Source organism: Hyperolius riggenbachi, chromosome 1 (genome assembly GCF_040937935.1).
Source record: "Hyperolius riggenbachi isolate aHypRig1 chromosome 1, aHypRig1.pri, whole genome shotgun sequence".
In the NCBI taxonomy this organism is placed as follows: Eukaryota; Metazoa; Chordata; class Amphibia; order Anura; family Hyperoliidae; genus Hyperolius; species Hyperolius riggenbachi.
Window position 1 is genome coordinate 634238503 of NC_090646.1, and position 22929 is coordinate 634261431.

The 22929-nt window shown below is 46.5% G+C and overlaps 1 protein-coding gene across 2 annotated transcripts in view; it reads left to right on the forward strand.

The window, feature by feature from the left end:
• The window catches only part of MTMR12 (myotubularin related protein 12), a 92820-nt gene that overhangs the window by 64193 nt on the left and 5698 nt on the right, over nt 1-22929 (forward strand). The window contains exons 11-16 of one of the 2 annotated variants that reach the window (XM_068251256.1): nt 899-1023; nt 5576-5654; nt 8194-8264; nt 12403-12572; nt 16942-17115; nt 21187-21345. In XM_068251256.1, coding sequence (XP_068107357.1) covers nt 899-1023; nt 5576-5654; nt 8194-8264; nt 12403-12572; nt 16942-17115; nt 21187-21345 — 778 coding nt within the window. The remainder of the gene's footprint in view (nt 1-898; nt 1024-5575; nt 5655-8193; nt 8265-12402; nt 12573-16941; nt 17116-21186; nt 21346-22929) is intronic. The other variant, XM_068251257.1, reaches the window with a different exon arrangement.

A 22929-nucleotide genomic window follows, 5' to 3' on the forward strand; every position in this document is an offset into this window, starting at 1 on the left:
TGCTTCCAGGGACTTCCTGTAGCTCCTATCGGCTTTCCGGTCTCCTCAGTGTATGGCTCCTGGCATGTCACCTGACCCGTATTGGGTCACGTTAAATGCCAGGAGCCGTGCAGGAACACCAGAAAGCCGATAGGAGCTACAGGACGTCCCTAGAGGCTTGGTGAGTATTTTGTGGCCGGAAACCCCCCAAAACAGTCCCAAAAATGCACCATTGTTGTCAGTTGATTAGACTGCCTCCCATACACTTTAAAGGAAACCAGAGATGGAACGCTTTGGCACAAAATTAACATATCGCCCGATAGATTTTACTAAATAATTACTTTACCTGGTATTTTCGCCGCTCTGGTATGCAGTTTGTGTTTTTTTTTTTTGTTTTTTTTTTTTTTTTACTAAAACCCCATGCAAAACACAGTTCATCAGAAAAGCATATTATTTAGTGGGCTGTATGCAAAATGAAATCACCATTCTAAAAACGTATTATGAATCACAAATATAGATTTAAAAAAAAAATTATTTTTCAATATGGCCTTACATTAACCGCTCCTTCCATCTCATCACAGCTCTCTGTGATGCTGAAAATATACATGAAGGGGAAAGCAGAGCCAGAAGGGGGCAGGCTTGAGCTTGAAAAGACAGACTCAACTATAATAATTCCTAAACAAAGCCAGACTGAATGCTCAGTTTTATCAGGGCATTTAACAGGCAGGCTGAGCAGTGAAGGGTGAAACAGAGAGCAGGGTAGGTGTTTTCTCTAATGTTCCCACCGACATATATGGTGATATACATGCGGGTGCTTCATCTCTGGTACACTTTAATGCAGCTTGATCTGAATCTGTAGCTGATCCTCATCTGTTGAGTGATATCTTTTAACAATCCATCCTGAACTCCTGTTCTATAGTGTAGAGAAGACCCTCCACAGACCTCCCTATGAATCGGTGAGGATTGAGGACCTGTCTACTAGTCTTCCATCACTGTTGGAGATACAGAGCGCCTACACCCGCTTCAAGCAGCTATTTCTTGTCGGTCAGTATAAATGACCTCTATAGTATATTGTGTGAATGGAAATCAAAGTATTTTATTATCTCTGGAAAAAACTGAGAAAGCTGTCGGACTGACTGCTGCCAAACTGACTGGCACAACAGGGCCTGTTTCCTATTACTTTTTAAAATTCCAGTTTGTCATTTATTTCTGCACATGACCTTGAGGCCGGTTTTACATCTAATTTTTGTGTTTTGGTGGGGATGCGTTGCCCCGCCCAGGGCTGTAAAGCGTGTACGGAATTACTCAGACTTCAACTCCGACTCGTCAGTTTAGGATTCCACCGATTCCAAGACTCCTCTAATTTGCATATTGCAATTTTGTGATTGAAAGTGTGCAACATAAAAGGCATTATATCCCTGCCAAAGCTTAGGAATTTTAAAGCTGTATTAAGGTGGCATCTGCTTTTGGGAACAAAAAGCTCCTGTTTATAACAAACGAATCTCTACAGTGGACTCAACCCTTCTTAGGATAAATCTCCAATGATTTTTATTGCATTTCTGTGTGGATACAGCATACAAAATAGCACAACGTTTCGGCCAATGCGCCCTTTCTCAAGTGCTTACAGACTCTGGACAACAGTTACACATATATAGACAATTAAACAATTAACATCACGCCCCCATTGGGGGCGGGTACCTCCTTAACACTCCTAATTAACCCTTATCAGGGTAGAGAGCAGCATGGAAAATTACAGAAAACACCTAAGACTAAAATTTTCGTTCAAACCACCCGGTGACTGGGTACCCAGCTTGTCCATCCACCAGGCCTCCCGCCTCAAGAGGGTATTACCATAAGGTCTACCCTCCTGTCTCTGTACCACTTCCAACACCTGCCACCTCAATTGGCTGGCATTGTGTTTAAACTCCACGAAATGGCGTGCAAGCGGGGGTGCCCCACTGATATCCATCTTCTCACTCATCTCTTTCTTAAGGCTCATTATATTGCTCCTGTGTTCATTCAATCTGGCCTTTATTTCCCTTGTGGTTTGGCCCACATAGGCCAAACCACAAGGGCATTTAATGAGATAGACCACCCCCTTAACCACTTCTCTACCACAGGTTTTTTCCCCTTCAAAAGCTCTTCCCATTCATTCGGTAATAACTTTATCACTAATTATAACACTGAAATGATCTATACATTATTTTTTACGGGAAAAACTAGGCTTTCTTTGGGCAGTACTTTATGCTAAGAATTATATTATTTTATACTGATTTGACAGGGAAGAAGAAGAAAAAAATGAAAAAAATCACCATTTCTCAGCTTTCAGCCATTGTAGTTTTAAAATAAATTGTGCTATTGTAGATAAAACAGACACATTTTATTTGCCAATTTGTCCCGGTTTTTACAATGTTTAACTTGTGTCCCTAGTACAAAGTATGGCGATAATATTTTATTTTGGGTGAGGGGTGAAGGAGTTTCAAAAATAATGAAAATGTGCTTAATGTTCCTATGGTAAATGAATAATGGTGTATTTGGAAGTAGTTTTACTTTTTGGCCACAAGATGGTGCTATACGTACTCAGTTTTCTAAAAATAGACAGCAGAACCAAATATTTATATGTGTTTATAGGTGTTTGTAAATAAGGACGTAGAAAAGCGTGGCAGAAGTTGCTAAGTGGTTAATATCGCACGTTGCAAAATCCTTTAGCGATATCGAAATACCCGTGCATGGGTGGCGTACCTCCGATCCCCTTATGACACTATTACAGTGCTGACAATGCAGACACGGGAACGTGCCAGTCTGTGGTGTGCCCAAAAATCTGTGTTGCCCCTCTGGAGCGGCCTATATCTGCCCTTACCAACTGATCACGTACGGACCTCCCTTTACGATAAACAAACTTCGGTGGAGTCCTGCTGAATGGAACAAGCTGGGGGTCACTCTCAATCACCGGCCATATCTCTTAACAAATTTGAATCTCTGCAATACGTAGTTACGAAGTTCACTTCATTGCTGTCATCACCATCATTCAATTTATATTCCCTTAATGATTTCCGATCAATCATCCCTACCTCTGCCATGACATCCTCACACCTTTTCCTATTATAGCCTCTCTTAACAAAGTCCTGAACGAGGAGCTGCGCCTGTTTGCCATACAATTCATCCGAGGAGGTGATCCTCCTTGCTCTGACAAATTGGCTCTTGGGGAGCCCATCTACCTAGGGTGACAACTATCGCCTGCCAAAAAAGCGTTCTTATCTGTTTCCTTTCGGAATAAATCGGTTTCAATACAGCCATCCTTTTTCCTAACCTCGACGTCCAAAAAATGGATTGTGTCGGAATCATATTCCATTTTAAACTTCAAAGTCTTGTGTTGTGAACTGACTGGAGAGCTTCGCTATATATATATATATATCCTAAATTAATGTCCAGCGCTGCGTAATATGTTGGCGCTTTATAAATACAACAAATAAATAAAATAAATATATAATGTTGTTGTATAAGTTGACCACATCCATTGTCACCATCAAATTCAAATCACTACACTCTATGCGATCCAGTATGTTCAAAAATGAGGTTGTGTCTTTCAAGCAATACACATCTACCCTTACAATAGGCTGCAGCCATGAATCAATGAATATGCCCAAAGGTTCCAACAAAGAGTCCACTGCCGACACTATGGGCCAGGAAGCGACACTCTACCCTGTCAGCCATCCTAGCCTGTCATTGTGAATCAGCCAGGTACCAGCGTGTAGCACTGTCACCTTGCAGAAAAAGGCCTCTACCTTAGCTATAACTGATATAGAAAAAGTCAGGGCCATTTTCTGCAAGGGACAGATCTATGCACAAGAACCCAGTTGATGCAGCATTTTAGTGAATCTTACTAAATAGACAATGTGTTGGTACTCTCTAACTTTTAAGCGTTAGGCCTGGTACACCCTTTTAATTATGACTGGCCAATCACTGACCAATTTTACGACTTCCATGTAGTATGAGAGTTTATCTACACAATCTGCTCATAGTATTCAATATCTGTTGATCCTCATACTAAATAGAGATTGTAAAATTGGTCAGTGAATTGTCAACCATAATTGAAAGTGTGTACCAGGCTTCAGTGTAGCGTACCTGTTTTTTTTTTGTCTACACCAGAGATGCATGTTACCTAAGCTTAGGATATAGCTGTTAAATAGAAATCAAAACTAGTCCTTGGTAAGAGTACTTGTAGAGGGTACAGACAGGAGCAAAGAACATCCATCAGGCCCTAGGCAATGTAACTGTGAGTGCATCTAAAGCCTAGTACACACATCCAATTTTGATTGGCCAATCGATGACTAATTTTACCACTTCCATGTAGTAGGAGGCGGGCACAGGAGGGGTACAGGAGTCGGGCACGGGAGGGGGGTACAGGAGTCGGGCACAGGAGGGGGGGACAAGAGTCGGGCACGGGAGGGGGGACAGGAGTCGGGCACAGGAGGGGGGGACAAGAGTCGGGCACGGGAGGGGGGACAGGAGTCGGGTGCGGGAGGGGGGGGACAGGAGTCGGGTGCGGGAGGGGGGGGACAGGAGTCGGGCACGGGAGGGGGGGAACAGGCGTCGGACACGGGAGGGGGGGGACAAGAGTCGGGCACGGGAGGGGGGACAGGAGTCGGGCGCGGGAGGGGGAGACAGGAGTCGGGCGCGGGAGGGGGGGACAGGAGTCGGGCGCGGGAGGGGGGGACAGGAGTCGGGCGCGGGAGGGGGGGACAGGAGTCGGGCGCGGGAGGGGGGGAACAGGAGTCGGACACGGGAGTGGGGGACAGGAGTCGGGCACGGGAGTGGGGGACAGGAGTCGGGCGCGGGAGGGGGGGGGACAGGAGTCGGGCGCGGGAGGGGGGGGACAGGAGTCGGGCGCGGGAGGGGGGGAACAGGCGTCGGGCGCGGGAGGGGGGGAACAGGCGTCGGACACGGGAGGGGGGGACAAGAGTCGGGCGCAGGAGGGGGGACAGGAGTCGGGCGCGGGAGGGGGAGACAGGAGTCGGGCGCGGGAGGGGGGGACAGGAGTCTGGCGCGGGAGGGGGGGACAGGAGTCGGGCGCGGGAGGGGGGGAACAGGAGTCGGACACGGGAGTGGGGGACAGGAGTCGGGCACGGGAGTGGGGGACAGGAGTCGGGCACGGGAGGGGGGGAACAGGAGTCGGACACGGGAGGGGGGAGGGACGGGAGGGGGGGACAGGAGGCGGACAACGGGAGGGGGGACGGGAGGGGGGGACAGGAGGCGGACAACGGGAGGGGGGGGGGACAGGAGTCGGACACAACAGTTGGGGGGAGAACAGGTACAAGGTGCCCCTTGACCATAGACTAACCAGGTTTTGTGTGTGTGAGATTTTTTTTATTTTTTCCCTGGTTTTTGCCCTCTATACCTTTCTGGATCTGGCCGATCCCCTGGGGCAGCCGCAGGCCAGTCTTGCAGGATGGGACTGGTGCATACAAGTATGCATGTGTTCATTATGTGCAGACTTTTTTACATAACTTGTTTAGAATAAGGGGGCTGCTTGAGGACTGGCATCTGTAACTTCAGACCCTTACCATTTATTGCTATTCCTGTCTTACTCTTGCAGACAACTCTACTGAATTCTGGGACACGGACTCCAAGTGGTTTTCATTGCTAAATACTTCCAATTGGCTGGAAATTATCAGGTGGGTTAGGAGGTTTCAACTGAGTAGCTTGGAAGGTAGAATCTGTAATCTCACTAATATTATAAATGTGAAAGTTTGAATGTTTGTTACTCAATCACACAACAATGGCTGGACGGATGTGAATGACATTTGGCACACACATAGTACATAACCTGGAATAACATATAGGATACCTTTTATCCCCATAACCAATAAGTGGGCAGAGACAAATACAAATTTCACTGGGAAAATTTAAACTGAAGCCATTCTTACACTGTTGATGGCAGGGTTCTCAAACTTTGCCCAGTTGGTCAGAGGGGTGACTGGGATTAATATTCAGAAAAGTGGGTGGAGCCTACGAAAGCCAGTCAAAATTCGTCAATTCATTTTCAAGGGGGAATATTTAATTGCTGCCATTCTTGCTCTGTGAATGGCACAAGCCTCATACCTGGTACAATTAGTCATTGGGTGACTTGGGTTCAAATTCAGGAAAGTGGGTGGAGCCACAAACAGCCAATCAGATGTGTTTCATTTCAATGCAAATTATTGATGCCAAAGACCTCAAAGCTCACAAACTTGGTCATTGAATAATTGTGTTAGGGTTTTTTTTTTTTTTTTTTTTTTGTTAAACTGCCATAATTTTTTCCTGAAATAACAGCATGGTTCAGATCACCATATTTTTTTGAAAGTGGTGGTCAACTGAAAAGATAGCTTGACTCATGACATTGTTCCAGCACATGTGTGTCCATGTGTCATGTGATATGGCAATTTTGCTTGCGCTCGCAGTATTATAACGGACATGTTCATTTGTATGTGGACAACACCCGAGGTGATCTGATAAACCTGTATGTACAATGCCAAACATATTAAAGAGACCCTGTAAGAAAGAGACCCTGTGGGTACTTGCCTCGGGAGAGGGAAGCCTCTGGATCTTAATGAGGCTTTCTCCGTACTCTTCCCCTCTAGGATCCAGCGCTGGAAAGCCCCGGACACCGGAGAGGTAAATACTTACCTACCGCGATCCGGCGCAGTAGCAACTCATTTGGGCTTAGGTGGAAATAACCAAGCCTGATAGGATCCCCACTCTACTGCGCAGACGCACGGTGCCTGCACTGTAGAGTAGATCAAATTGGGCTTGGCTATTTCTAGCTGGATTCTCGGCGGCTGACAGCGCTGGGACAGATGACGAGGAAGCCTCATTAGGTAAGTAACCCCCAGGGGCTGTTTTTTTTTTTTTCTTAAAGATTTTCCAGGCTGTTTTTCTGTTTTTATTTTGCTGCCTGAGTGAGTTAATTTTCAGGCATGCAAGTAACAGCTTCTGTCTAATTGGTACCTTGTTGGGAATACAGTATATAATAACTGATAAGCACATTACAGCCATAACATTTTCTTGGCAGAGTACAACTTTTGCGGGCAGGGAAGAGGTGGATAAAGGTCAATAGTTCATGTATTTTAGCTTTGGGATACTTCATAGGCTGCCATTGAGCAGAGACAATAAAATCATTTGAGTTTGTGAATGTTTAAACCAACCTGCCGCAAGTTGGGCAGCACGGTGGTGTAGTGGTTAGCGCGCTCGCCTTGCAGCGCTGGGTCCCGGGTCGAACCCCAGCCATGGCACTATCTGCAGGGAGTTTGTATGTTCTCCCCATGTCTGTGTGGGTTTCCTCTAGGCACTCCAGTTTCCTCCCACATCCCACAGATGTACAGATAAGTTATTTGGCTTGGCCCTGGACTACGATACATACGCTACACGATACATATATATATACTATGGTAGGGATTAGACTTTGAGCCCTTCTGAGGGACAGTTAAGTGGCAAGACAATGTACTCTGTGCAGCGCTGCAGGAGATGTTGGCGCTATATAAATACTTATTAATAATAATAATAAGTTGGCAGGTTGGATGCTGAACGGATGATTCTGAAAGTAAAGGGACTTTCTGATAGAGTAATCAACACTCGCAGCTTGTCGTAAGCCAGCTACACAGGAAATGTATAGAAAGGTATAGAAAGTCTACGTTTCATGGTGTACTTCGCATACAAGATCTTTGAAGCTGTTAAGCTCAGTCATAAAGTTTTTACAAGACGGGCTAGAAAACCTTTTTCTTTCTGCAAAATGTGGGAAGAGCAATGCTCACTTATCATGACAGAACTAGAGAGTTCAGGAAAACTCTTGTGGTTATTTTTGTATGAACTGAGGACGGAGGGGGTGGGAGGGCCTTTTATAATGTCTTTGTGTTTCGTGCTTCCACCGGTGGAGGCGGAGCACCGCTCTCTTCTGATGCCTCATATGCTGGCAAGAAACACTGTTACCCCGTACGTCCTTTTTGGTCACGTTTCATGAGCGACGTTCTTTAATTCGTTTTTGGAGACTGAGAGACACAGAAGGTGCCTGTGGCCACCGTTAATTAGCATACAGCGATCAGTATTTCATGAGCCACTTTTTAACATTACATACTCCAGCGCCACAGAATATGTTGGTGCTTTATAAATGTATAATAATGATAATACTACAGTTTGTACTCTGTTCCTCTTTTGATACACATCGTTTTGACATTACAGGCAGTGTCTTAAGAAAACCATTGAAGTCATTGACTACTTGGAGACCCAGAAATTCAATGTTGTTCTGAAAGGTAAGATTGCTTTGTTTTTCAGAGCTGCATTCTGGGCATACAAACAATCCTAGTCAGGGCTGGATTTCTGGTAGGCCACCAAGGCCTGGGTGTTGGGCGGCAGCTGGCTGAGGGGCGGCTGGACATGGAAGATGGATTGCCATATATGAAAGAAGAGGCTGCAAATGGAATACAGAGGTTGCAAATGAGGAGCAGCACATGGAAATAGGAAACTGCTGCACAAGGGACCTATATAGAACTGAAGGAGGCTGCTGCACATGAATGTTATGCTGGGTACGCAACATACGGTTTTCTGCTGGATAGATGGATTCGATGGATAATTCCCGACATTTCCGATATTCCTTCTGATCGATTCTGCTCTCGTTTTCTCATAGACGTGAATGGAAAAAGATAAGAAAAACGAGCGGAAGATAAGTGAATAGAGTGCAGAATCGAGCGGGAAAAAACTATTGGTTGGAAAATCGAGCGGAAAAACTTATCGTGTGTACCCAGCATTAGGCATGGAAGAGGAGGGGGTGCTGCACATGGAAGGGAAGCTGCAAGTATGTTGGCCTAGGGGCAGAAAAAGTATAAATCTGGCCTTGATCCTAACATTGTACTAGGAGGGAAAAGGATGTGTCTGTGCCAGGCGGACAAGCTCAGAGTGCTGAAATCAAGAAGCCTTCATATGTACCATTTAGAGGGCAGTAGGCCCTTAGAGTGGACCAGGAGCATAAATGTTGGTTATGGTTGTTGTAATATCGCTGTTATCTGATACAGTACTGTAAGGCAGGTTCATCACTACATTCATTTATCAAGAATAATCACATTATAGGTCCGTGTTAATTTTCAAAAAAGGCTTCCCTTTAGGTCTGAGACCTTAAAATGCTAAATGTTATGACAAAAAAAAAGGGAAGAAAAGTATCAAAGCAATATTTAAAAAGTTTCAATCTTATTTATTATCACATTAGTAAAATAGCACTATAAAACCATAGTCTGGCATATCAAAGGGGGAGGTACCAGTAACAAAAACCACTGATATATAGAAAATGTTTCATAATTCAAAAGGAGGGCTTGGGCACAAAAGGATTAAGTAATCCACAAAAACAGTTTGTGTTCCAGGATAGCACAGGAGAGAAAACAGTTTCCATATAATCTTGTCCGGTAATCAGGACTTCAGGGACAAAAAACGTACATAATTCTAGTTCACAGTTCCATGCAGAGATTCAATAACAGATACCCATCAAACAAGAGTTTACGTGACTTATCCAAGTTAGTGTACAACTCCACACCAGCATGTATTCAGATAAGACATTAGCAGTAATCAGCCTCAAAGAGATATTTCTTGGCCTTGTGGAGTATTAGTAATATTTGGGAAAGTTCATTCCGCCAGGGATAATACCCTTATGCAGCTCCCAATCTCAGAAGTAGTCACGTGATGGTAGTCATAAACGGTTCACTGTTCCATGTATGGTAGTATCAGATCAATGTGTGCATCCACATTCCTGAAGTTCCAATATCTCACAGTACTTATTCGCACTTATACGAACAGTCCTTTATGTGCACTTATGCCAAAAGAAGGGATATACTCATCCATCCGGTTGTAGAGGCTCCAAGTGGTTAGTCACGGTGCGCCCAGTGTAGCCAGACTCTATGGGGAGATGAGCCCAAATGTGCCTACCGGTTTCGCCGGTATATGTGTACCAGCATCATCAGGGCAGGCTCAAATGACACCCTGCTGGAAGCCATCGCCGGCCTATAATGGCGCCGGGCGGCCCAGGGACGCTGTGCCGCCCCCTAGCACGCCCACCCATGCTACCAAGCGCGCAGAGACAAGGAGGAGACGCACAGGGAGCGGTGCGTCATCAAATCCAGCCGCCTAGTGCGCCGCTGCAACATCCGGCGGTGATGATGGAAAAGCCACCAGATATAGGAAGTACAGAGTACTCCTGAGGCGCAAGTTGGAACGCAGCGCTTAGCTGCGGAGCACGGCAGGCCGGACCTCTGGTGGCCAAGGTGAGGAAGGACACCAGAGACATGGTTCCCAGGCGGCCCTTGTGCCATCCCATTCCGGCCCACAGTACAACAGTGTACCCCCAAATGGGGGGAAATCACACGGCAGGGACCAGGGGGGGCACACCAGCCAACCATAACTCCGGTCCACCAGGAAAATACCTACTATAAGGGCCAGATAGGTGTAATGCACCCACCCCCCAGTGACCCCACGCCATCAGAGTCCCCACTATCGGGAGGAGCTGCTGCACATTGGTGGACCAGAGAAGCCATAGCGACGGGATCCAGCATGTTCATTTCTATAAACATATAAAGTCAATGCATACAGAAGAGCTATCTTCAAAAAGGGTAAACAATAAAATGTCATTACTTTAATAAGTAGTATCAATTCCACTTTGGAAGAAAAAAATCATATATCACAACATAAGAAAAAATATTTTTGGTTATTTCATCTAAGTACAAAAAAATCAGTTCCGTTGAAGTCACCCCAGTATGGACAGAGACATAGACCCCCCCCCCCCCAAAGCGGGATGGGATACATGCCCCTAGGTGGATAAATAGTGGTAAAGGGAAGGCGTCCAATTAAGGGTCCAATTAAGGGCCCAATAATGAAGCACATTAGGGTCCAGGTCAAACACACAGGTAGGACCAACCTCCTGGCCGCAATAGCAGCATAGGGGGCGATATACAGGCTGGGAACGCGAACAATCACTCGCGTTCCCATGCCTGTCGGCCGGTGCCGGCCAAACCGGAAGTGCTCGCCGGCGGGTCCTGGGCCATCGGAGCGGGGCTGCGAGGACACCGATCGTCTGCAGGGGGCTGAGGGAAGCCCCAGGTGAGTTCATCTCATTTTTTGGGGGTGACTTTAGGCTCACTTTAAAGACGACAAAAGGAGTAAATTTATTTATTTATTGTATTTATAAAGCGCCAACATATTACGCAGCGCTGAACATTAGTTTAGGTTACAGACAATATTTAGGGGTGACAAACAGCAAAATGACAATACATGAATACAAGAAAGACCAGATCAGGCAGCACAGTATGACTACAAGGTAATGCTTAGTCAGTCACTGGATGGAGCATGGAGATTAGGCAAGTTAGGTTCACTCAAATGCATAGCATGGGTTTACAGTAATGGAGGTGCATGATCAGGTAGGACACAAGGAGGACCCTGCCCAAAGGCTTACAATCTAGAGGGAGAGGTAGGAACACGAGAGGTAGGGGGACCAGAGTTCAGCTGTGGGTTTAGAGCACTTGTGAGAGGGGGGTAGGCCAGAGTGAAAAGGTGAGTTTTGAGGGCCTTCTTGAAGATGTTGAAGGAAGGGGCTGCCCTAATGGGTGGAGGTAGGGAGTTCCATAGTGTTGGAGCAGCTCTTGAGAAGTCCTGGAGGCGTGCATGGGACTGGGTGATGCGGGGGAGAGTCAGGCGAAGTTCCTTGGAGGAGCGGAGTGAGCGGCTTGGTGTGTATCTCTGAGTAAGATCGGAAATGTAGGTTGGACAGGTTTTGTGGACAGATTTGTAGGTCAGACACAATAGCTTGAATCGGATTCTGGACTGGATAGGAAGACAGTGGGGGGATTCAAGGAGGGGATCCGCCGAGGTGGAGCGCTGGGAGGAGTGGATAATTCTGGCTGCCGCATTCATGATGGACTGCAGTGGGGCTGTTCCGGTCATAGGGAGACCAGACTCAAGGGGCGGCTAAAGGAAAGCAAGCACCCCCTATAGAAAAGGGGCATAATCAATACCATCATTTAATCCAGGGGCTCTAAAGGCCTTCAATTTATATATCCAAATGCCTCACATTGGAGGAGCCTGCCATCCCAGTCACCCCCCCTCGGGTCCCGGTGAACCCTGTCCAAACCAAAGAAACAAACCTTGGCAGGGTTCGCCCGTTGGCAAACCGCAAAATGGTATCATGATTTTCACCGATTCCATATGTGTGTTCAAAAATATGTCTGAGGAATCTGCTCGTCTTACCGATGGAAAAGGCCCCACAGGGGCATAGGAGGAGATGATCACCACCTCCGTGATACAGTTCACATAGTGCCTTGTAGTTTTATTTATTTTTTTGAACGTGCTGTAAGTCCATTCGAGTTCTACACTGGTCCAGGCAAACTCTGACATTTAGTTTTCTTGCTCCCACAGAGGACACGGCCTCTGATCTCTGCTGTGTCATCGCCAGTCTGGTGCAGATCATGATGGACTCTCATTACCGTACCCGAGCCGGCTTCCAGAGCCTCGTCCAGAAAGAGTGGGTGATGGGAGGACACTGCTTCCTGGACAGGTGTAACCACCTCCGGAGAAATGAGAGCGAGGTATGTTGCTGGAATAATACTAAAAAAAAATAAAACAGAAGGTTTTGGAGGCCACAAGGAGAACTAGTCTAAAATGCAGCTGTTAAAGCACACTTTAAAGTAAGCCAGAGACTAAGAAATAGAATGAGTCGATACTTACCTGGGACTTCCTCCACCCCCATAAGCACATGTGAGTCCTTCGCCGTCTTCCCCTGTTCTGATATTCAGCCGTGATCAGCCCTGGTAGCTGGCTCAGTCGCATTATTCCGGGTCTACTGCACATGCACAGGAGGTCCGCACATGCACAGAAGACCCAGACTGGACCCGACTGAGCCTGTTACCGGGGCTGATCGCGGCTGAACGGCAGACCGCAGGAGGACTGCGAGGGACTCGCATGTGCTTATGGGGCTGGAGAAAGCCCCGGGTAAGTATTAATTTGTTCTATTTCTTAGGCTCTGGTACACTTTAACTAAGAGGAATGTGGAGGCTGACATATTTATTTCATTTAAACCAGAGGTCCCCAAACTTTTTCGGTCAAGGGCCGGATCAACCTACTTCAGACTGCTGGGGGGCCGGAACATACATAAAAGCGATGTTGAAAGCATTCTGTTGACTATAGGTATTGATTCCCCCAATCATGCCCGGAGGGGAACTCCCAGCAGCAGCCATTCAGTCATGCGGTGCTGGAAGAACGTCTGTGCACCAGAAAGTGAAGCATACTCAGGTGACAACCTGCCGTCCAGTTGGACAGCGACGTCACCTGATGCAGAATTGGATTGGAAGCCAGCAAATTACTGCTTGCTGGCTTCTACAGTATGTGTATGGGTGGTGCCAGCACTGCTATTATATATGCGAGCTGTTGATATTTAAAAGGGCAGTTGGCCACATCTATAAGTTATACATTTTGTGTTTGGGGGCCAGTGAAAAAGCCTCAGAGGGCCGCATTCGGCCCGCGGGCCTTAGTTTGAGGACCACTGATTTAAACAATGCACATTGCCTGGCTGTCCTGCTGATCCTGTCCCTTGATACTTTTAGCTATAGACCCTAAACAAGCATGCTGGTCAGATGCTCTTACTGAAGTCTGACTGGATTAGCCCAATGCTTTTCACATATGTGGTCCAGATGCAACTGCAGCCAAAGACAAGACACGATGAATAACATTTATATCACACTTGTCTTCTGGCGGACTCAAAGCGCCAGAGCTGCAGCCACTAAGGCGCGCTCTATAGGCAGTAGCAGTGTTAGGGAGTCTTGCCCAAGGTCTTCTTACTGAATAGGTGCTGGCCTACTGAACAGGCAGAGCTGAGATTCAAACCCAAGTCTCCTGTGTCAGAGGCAGAGCCCTTAAAGAGACTCTGAAGCCTAAAAAATTACCTGTTTTAAATAGGCAGACCTCTTCAGCAATAATGGCATAGCTGAAATCGCCCCAGGATTTTCCAGGTCGTGGCTTTTGCTTCCCGAGGGAGGCAGAGCTTTGCGCTGTAGCTCTGCCTCCATTCACATCAATCTCCGCCTCCTCCCACCCCTGAGAGGGGCGGGAGGAGGCGGAGATCCGCGGGGATCGATGCGAGTAGAGGCAGAGGCACAGCACAAAGCTCTGCCTCTTCCAGGACAGAGCCCCAAAATTTGCCACGGGGATTTCATGGTGATTAAGGCCTCGTTTTGCCGGGGGAATGCAGCGTTTCAGCTATGCCATTAATGCTGAAGACTGGCTATTAAAAACGGGTAATTTTTTAGGCTTTAGACTCTCTTTAACTAGTACACTATCCAGGATGCCAGGCCGCTGGTATTAAAGGGAAATGAATATGGCCGCCTCCATGTATCCCTCTCAGTTCAGGTGTCCTGTAACCTCCTGGGCGATAATCCCGAGCTGAGCTCGGGGTATGTCGCGCAGGAGGATTTCTCAGGCCCTGGTGGGCCAATTTGCATAATTTGTTTTTGTTACATGCAGCTAGCACTTTGCTAGCTGCGTGTAACTTCCGATCCGCCGCTACCCGCCGTGCCGCACAGCCCCCGCCCCCTCCCCCGACCCCTTGCGCAGCCTGGCCAATCAGTGCCAGACAGCGCTGAGGGGTGGATCGGGACTCCCTCTGACGTCATGACGTCATCGCGAGCATCGCCATGGCGATGGGGGAAGCCAAGCAGGAGATCCCGTTCTCAACGGGATCTCCTGCTTGCGCTGAGTGCCAGAGGGGGTGGGGGGATGCCGCTGCACAGCGGCTATCATGTAGCTAGCGCTAGGCTAGCTACATGATTTTAAAAAATAAAATAAAAAAAGTGCTGCACCCCCTCCTGGGTAATGTAATTGTATAGCCCAGAGGGTTAATCAAATCCTAAAATTAGCAGGACAGTCCTTAATTCTTAAAAATAATACAGTCACGGTATGACATCAGGATAACATCCAACAGCCTGAAGCACGTTTCCCAGCCTTCAGAAGAGCCACTTCCTCAAAGGCAAAACTTTTTCTATAACCATAAATTAAAAATACATCGTATAAAAATGGCGCACTATGGAAACACCTGTGATGTGACTGGAGCAATTCTAGACAGTAGAAATCTACAGATATATTCAAGGAATTGTATGTTATAATGTGGGTGAGACGACTGGGATCCTACAGATGTATTTAAGGAACAGTATGTTCCAATGGAAGTAAGGATCCTCCCCAAAAAGAGTGTCTACGCTCCAGGTGTCGGTGGCCATGTCTGACTGCCAAAATGAGTGAGCACCAATGTAAAGTAAAATGCCTCCAGGATGAACAGCTGCTTACCTTCTGCTCTCCTGCTGGCTTGCACTGTCCTCTTATGTCAATGGTATATCTCTGCAGCTGCCCACATGCCTGTAAGAAATTGATACAGCATTATAGCATTGACTGGAACATTGTGTGTGTATCTAGTAACGATGCTCAATGCTGCAGTTCTCAACAACCTTTTCATCTAGATTATAAGCAAGGGAAAAAAGCATTCAAAGATTAACTAAAATAACTGATATAACTATAGCACACATGTCAAACTCCGGCCCACGGGCCAAATCTGGCCCTCAGAGCCATTAAATTTGGCCCTCAAGTGGCTTCCCCACTTTGCATTATGTTTGGCCCACTCTAGACCACCAGGGAAGCTATATTGGAAATGAAGCCATAGAACACCAGGGAAGCCATATGGGGGAGGTAGGAGGAAAGCCATAAACACTGGGGAAATGTATAGGGGCGGGAGGGGGCCTGTAGACACCAGGGAACTGCATAGGGGTTGGAGGGGGGGCCACTTGACATCTGGGAACTTTATAAGGGAGGAAGGTGGCCAATTAACTTTGAGGTTGGTCCTTGACTAGATCCCAGTGTACAGTGTTCGGCCCACTTTGTTTTTGATTTTGACACCCCTGAACTATAGGGATAGATTTACTTAACGCATTCCTTAGTTCTTTAAACAAACATTGGACTGGTTGCTTTATAAAGCTGGACTTTTTCAATGAGTGACTAAAGGTACATACACACATCGGATTTTTCCAAACGGCCTGTCGTTTTGCCGTCCGAGCGACCGGTCGCTTGGATGTCAAATCAGGCGTGTACAAACTGTCGTTCAGCTGATAAGACTGGATTTGACCGACCCGCCAAGCGGATCCGTCAAAACCAGTCTCATCAGCTGAACGACCGTTTGCACACATGCCCGATTTGATGACCAAACGACCAGTCGTTTGGAAAAATCCGACGTGTGTACGCACCTTAACCGTTTCATCATATCTTGCTTTTGTCTGCTAGAATTTTGAAACAATAAATCCAGCATTGAAACAAAACTGCCCAGGCCACCCCCTTCTCTGAAAAAGCAAAAAGTGTCACATGGTAGTGATGCTGTGTCACATGGTAATGATGCTGTTCTCCCATTGAGCCCTTCAGAGCCATCAGGGGTACTTGTCCTGGAATGACACAACAACAATCTATTGGACAGGTATTGGGGACCAGTAGGAAACCGGATATGGGGCAGGGGGGCACAGACCACATTTTGCGTCTTGTCACGTGAATCTGTGTCGAGCAACCTCTCTCCTGCTTCAGTGAGTTCGGCATGGAGTCTTTGCTGGAACCAGGTACTGATTTCCTTTTTCACAGCCTTCCCTTCAGGCCCTTTCACACGTATACTGGCAGCTTATTAAATTTTCCTAGCTGCTCAGCCAGCTAAGGAATTTGGAGACCAGCCTAGAAGTTAGGGTGATGGGATAGGTAGAATATGACTCTCAGGTCAGCTTCAATTTGTCTAGGTGAAGCCTCCTTTTACCCTAAATGATCATACAGTGGTCTCTAGAGGATGAATTTACATATAGCGTCAGTTCTGTCCAGTAATAGAGCCAGTATTGTCTGTAGATTCCTGTATACCATGTGACATCTGTTCCTTCTTCTGCTCAGCAGGCCCCGATCTTCCTGCTCTTCCTTGACTGTGTCTGGCAGCTGGTACAGCAATACCCACTTGCATTTGAGTTCTCCGAGACGTATTTGACCGTCCTGTCTGATAGCATCAACATTCCCGTCTTCAGCACATTCTTCTTCAATTCCCCAAGCCACAAAGACGCACACAAATGGGTAAGGATCACTTTCAGAACAGAGACTGTGTAACACTACATGTTGGTCAACATGTCTGGTTCAGTCCACACTGTACTGGATTCGTGCTGTCACTGTCCATATCCCGAAGCCCTGATTCAGTGCGTCTGTGTTCAATGCATCGGGCATGTCATATGTAGCATTGCCATACAGTAGAATACCTTTAAAGGATAACTCCAGCAAAAAATGTAAGCCGTTTAAAATCTGACAGAATCGGCAGGTTTAGGACTAGTCCATCTCCTCATGGGGGATTCTCAGTTTTCTTTGTTTTCAAATGCATTGCCTGAACGGCAGGTGCTAAGTCTTACTGTCAAAACAGTCAACAAGTGAGTAGGGAGGCTAGCTTGCATCTTAGTATTTTGGCAGTTGAAAACAAAGAAGATCCTGAGAATTCCCCATGAGGCGATGGAGTAGTCCAAATCCTGTCTGTTCTGTCTGATTTTAACTTACTTTTTTTCACTGGAGTGGTCCTTTAAAGTAAACTCCAAAGGACTTGGCCAAGTTGTGTATGATATCAGAAGTTTATGATATTGGGATTCATCATACGTTGTATAGTCATATAGATGGATGGCCGGGACTTGGAGACTGGATTTACTATAGCCAGAGGTTTACTAATGAGATTCTACAGTATATTACATAACAAACTTGCGTACAGTGTTTGTATTTGTCGTTCCACTCACCATAGAACAGGGGTAGGGAACCTTTTTGGCCGAGAGAGCCATAAACACGACATATTTTAAAATGAAATTCTGTGAGAGCCATACAATATGTTTAAAACTAAATACAAGGTAATGTGTACATTTTATGCAAAACAAACACTTTTTAAAGTACAATAAGTGTCTGCATTCTTTAATAACGTTGTTATGCAGTTGCTAATGGTTAGGATTAGGTTGTGAACTCCTGGGCAGGGGGAGATGGCTAGGGGTGGTGGGTTGGGAAGGCCGGTCAGGGGACAGGGGCGAAACTAGAAATCACTGGGCCCCCCCTGCGAAAATGTGGATGGGGCTCCCCCATAGGTGCCAAATAATCATAATGGGGCAGCGGTTCGCCATAAAGTAATTCTAATGCAGCAATGTTTCACCAGAAATTAATCGTAAAGTGGGGAGCATTTCACCATAAAATAATCGTACACTGGCCAGCATTCACCAGTAAATAATGGGAGCGGCAGGTCAGGGTGCGGAGAGGTAGGTCAAGGTGCTGGGTGGGCAGGTGATATTGCTTCGTGGGTGGACAGATGAGGTGCACAATAGTCCACATGGTGGAGGGCCGGCTGGCCACAAAATGCAATCTCATTGGCAGACGATTTCCCCACAAATGCAATCTCATTGGCAGACAATTTCCCCACAAATGCAATCTCATTGGCAGACAATTTCCCCACAAGTGCAATCTCATTGGCAGACTATTTCCCCACAAGTGCAATCTCATTGGCAGACGTTTTCCCCACAAGTGCAATCTCATTGGCAGACGTTTTCCCCACAAGTGCAATCTCATTGGCAGACGTTTTCCCCACAAGTGCAATCTCATTGGCAGACGTTTTCCCCACAAGTGCAATCTCATTGGCAGACAATTTCCCCACAAATGCAATCTCATTGGCAGACAATTTCCCCACAAATGCAATCTCATTGGCAGACAATTTCCCCACAAGTGCAATCTCATTGGCAGACTATTTCCCCACAAGTGCAATCTCATTGGCAGACGTTTTCCCCACAAGTGCAATCTCATTGGCAGACGATTTCCCCACAAATGCAATCTCATTGGCAGACAATTTCCCCACAAGTGCAATCTCATTGACAGATGATTTCCCCACAAGTGCAATCTCATTGACAGACAATTTCCCCACAAATGCAATCTCATTGGCAGACGATTTCCCCACAAATGCAATCTCATTGGCAGACAATTTCCCCACAAGTGCAATCTCATTGGCAGATGATTTCCCCACAAGTGCAATCTCATTGACAGACAATTTCCCCACAAATGCAATCTCATTGGCAAACTATTTCATTGGCAGATGCAATCTCATTGGCAGACGATTTCCCCACAAATGCAATCTCATTGGCAGACAATTTCCCCACAAGTGCAATCTCATTGGCAGACGATTTCCCCACAAGTACAATCTCATTAGCAGACAATTTCCCCACAAGTGCAATCTCATTGGCAGACGATTTCCCCACAAATGCAATCTCATTGGCAGACGCTTTCCCCACAAATGCAATCTCAATTGGCAGACTATTTCCCCACAAATGCAATCTCAATTGGCAGACTATTTCCCCACAAATGCAATCTCATTGGCAGACGATTTCCCCACAAATGCCTATCCTATCTCATTGGCAGACGATTTCCCCACAAATGAATTTACCAGACTGGAGTGACCTCCTGGACCTGTCCTGGAGTGACTGCGGCGGCTCCTGCGGCGGCGGCGACGGCTGCTGCTGGCTTGTGCGCTCCGGAGCAGTACCTATGGGTGCGGCTGCCTCCGGGTCGCACGTCGTGGGGTCGGCTCCTCCCCCCGCCAAGCTGCCTCAGTTCCCGCCGGCTGCGCCGATGTGTCACACGTAACGTGTGACATCACACAGGCAGCGCCAGCATCAGCGCAATTACAAACACCCGGCATGGAGGAGGGGGGCGGGGCGGCGGCGCAGATTACCGGCATGGAGGGGGGCGGGGCGGCGGCGCAGATTACAGCGGGGCAGATTACTAAACACAGGCTCTCTGGCCGCTCTGTCACCCGTCTTTTAGCAAGCCAGAGAGCCATACGCAGGCATGAAAAGAGCCATATATGGCTCGCGAGCCATAGGTTCCCGACCCCTGCCATAGAAGCATGCGTTCTGCTTACAGCAACAGAGACCTATACATTACATAAGATCTGTCAACCTGTCCATTTTTTTTTTAAGAGTACATAACATAGTCATGCCTCAGACTGTCCTCAGATGAGCTCACAATCTGATCCCTACCATAGTCCTAAACTAATATCCTACCATATTATTATTATTATGTATTTATGTAGCACTGACATCTTCTGCAGCACATTACAGATTACATAGTCATGTCACTGACTGTCCTCAGATGAGCTCACAATCTAATACCTTACATAGTTATAGTCTAATGTCCTTCCATATTATTATGTATTTATACAATAATGGTAGGGAGAAAACTGTGACCTCCTCTGAAGACAGTCAAGTGAAATGACTGTGCTCTGTAAAGTGCTGCAGAAGATGTCAGTGTTGAATTAATACAAAATAATATGGTAGGACATTCGACTAGAACACTGACATCTTATGCAGCACTTTACAGAGTACAGCCATGTGATATTGACTGTCCTCAGAGAAGCTCACAATCTATCTAATCCTACCATAGTCCTAATCTAATGTCCTCTCATATTATTATGTATTCACATAGCCCAGACATCTTCTACAGCAATTTACAGAGTACATAATCAATCACTGACTGTCTTCAGAGGAGCACACACTCTTATTTTACCGTAGTCCTAGTCTGATGTCCTATCAGATTATTCTTATTTATTCATATAGCCCAGACATCTTCTGCAGCACTGTACAGAGTACATAATCATGTCACTGACTGTCCTCAGCGGAGCACACAATTGAATACCTACCATAGTCCTAGTCTAATGTCCTACCATATTATTATTATCATTATGTATTATAGCACTTTACAGAGTACACAGTCATGTCACTAACTGCCCCTCAGAGGAGTTCACAATCTAACCTCTTCCATAGTCGTAGTCTGTCTTATGATGTTGATATCATTATGCATTCATATAGCACAGGCATCTTCTGCAGCAGCACTTTACAGTACATAGTCATGTCACTGACTGTCCTCAGGGGAGTTCACAATCTAATCCTACCATAGTACTAGTCTAGTCTAATGCCCTAGCATATTATGTATTCATATAGCCCAGTCCTCTTCTGCAGCAGCACAGTTACAGCACTTGACAAATGATCCATTATGCAGCCGCTAAGCTTAATTTAATGTTGAGGATAAAGTTTGCTTAAGCTTGTGGCCTGCTTCCTGCTGGAATCTGCTTCTTCTTGGCAGGCGGAGGAGAGGTCAGCCAAACAAAAGCAGCCTTTGAGCTTTTACTCAGTCTGGGATTGGTCGGTGCAGTTTGAATTGAAGGCTCTGTCGTTCTTAAACAACCCGCTCTACGTGGATAAGTCAAAGCAAGAGAAAAGTCGCAAAGCCACACGTTCTAAGGTAACGTTATGTGCAGAGTTTTTATGTTGTCTAAATGTTCTCGACTTTGGACTGTAAGCATTAGACTGTACCACTAAGGTGCAGTAACCGCTGTAGTTTCTAGTTCTTTTTTTTTTATCACCTGAAAGTAAATTTCGTTTTTTTTCATATATTAAAATAAATAGTAGCCGGACCTTTACACATTAAAAGCAAACCTGCCACTAGGTTTAAAGGACAACTGAAGTGAGAGGTATATGGAGGCTGCCATATTTATTTCCTGTTAAACAATACCAGTTGCCTGGCAGCCCTGCTGATCTATTTGGCTGCAGTAGTGTCTGAATAACACCAGAAAAAAAACATGCAGCTAATCTTGTCAGCTCTGACTGTGTCTGAACACCTGATCTGCTGCATGCTTGTTCAGAGTCTAGAGCTAAATGAAGTTAAAAGAATTAGAGGCAGAGGATCCACAGGATAGCCAGGCAACTGGTATTGCTTAAAAGGAAATAAATATGGCCGCCTCCTTATCCCTCTCGCTTCAGTTGTCCTTTAAGGGGCTCTGAACCTTGCTATATGAATAAAGGTGGCTATACACTCAATATTTATTTTGATATCGGGCCTATAATTTGATCAAATCTGGTAGAGATTGATGCTGCAAATGATTCCAGAATGACTTTTGGCTTTAATCGATTGATTTGGTCAATCGTGCCAGATGGAAGTATTTGCTTAACTAGCGGTAGGTTGGGTGCGCCTCGCTAGCGGCATTGGATTTCGGGAAGCAGAGCTACTGTGCCTATCCAATGGCTATTCCTCTCTATTCTCCACTACTGGGGCTTCTCCCTGTCTCTTCACCACCAGGGAGCTGTGTGTCGTGTGACAAATACTAGAGGTCTCTAGTGGTCATACATGCCATGGCGACGGTAGTGTTCGTCCTCTAGCAGGGACAAGCCCCAGCGGTGGAGAGAAGATACAGGAGGCAGCAGTGCTGGCTGACAGGTGAGAGTAGCTCCATTACCACTCCACTCTGGGGGGAGCAGGAGACCTGGGAACCCGGCAGGCAGTGCGCACAGATTTTTAAATCTGTGTGGAGGGATTCGATCAGATAGATCCTCTCTGATCAGATAATGATCTTAGATGGATCTATCTGTTGGCCACATCGACCGGTGTATGGCCACATGTAGGGCAGATGGAATGATGTAGGGCTCTGGATCTTTTAGTCTTTCTTGTCCTTGCTTGGTCCACTTGTTCCACTGCTGTCACCCGCTGCTGTCAAATTGATCGGGTGCCTCCGAACACCCAAATTTCCTTTCTTTGCCACAAATCACAGCTTTGCGTCAGGTCCGAGTAGGAATAGGTTAAAGGAGTAGGGAGTAGGTTAAAGTTAGGGTTGTGGGTGTTAGGTACCACGGGGGGTTAAGTGTTAGGCACCACCTGGGGGGGGGGGTTAAGGGTTGGGCATAGGTAGAGGGACGATTAAGAGTTAGGTTTTCAGAAGAGGGAGGTCTTGGGGTTAGGCATCAGTAGAGGGAGGTCTTAAGGTTAAGCATCGGTAGAAGGAGGTCATAGGGTTTGGCATCGGTAGAGGAAGGTCTTAGGGTTGGGCATTGG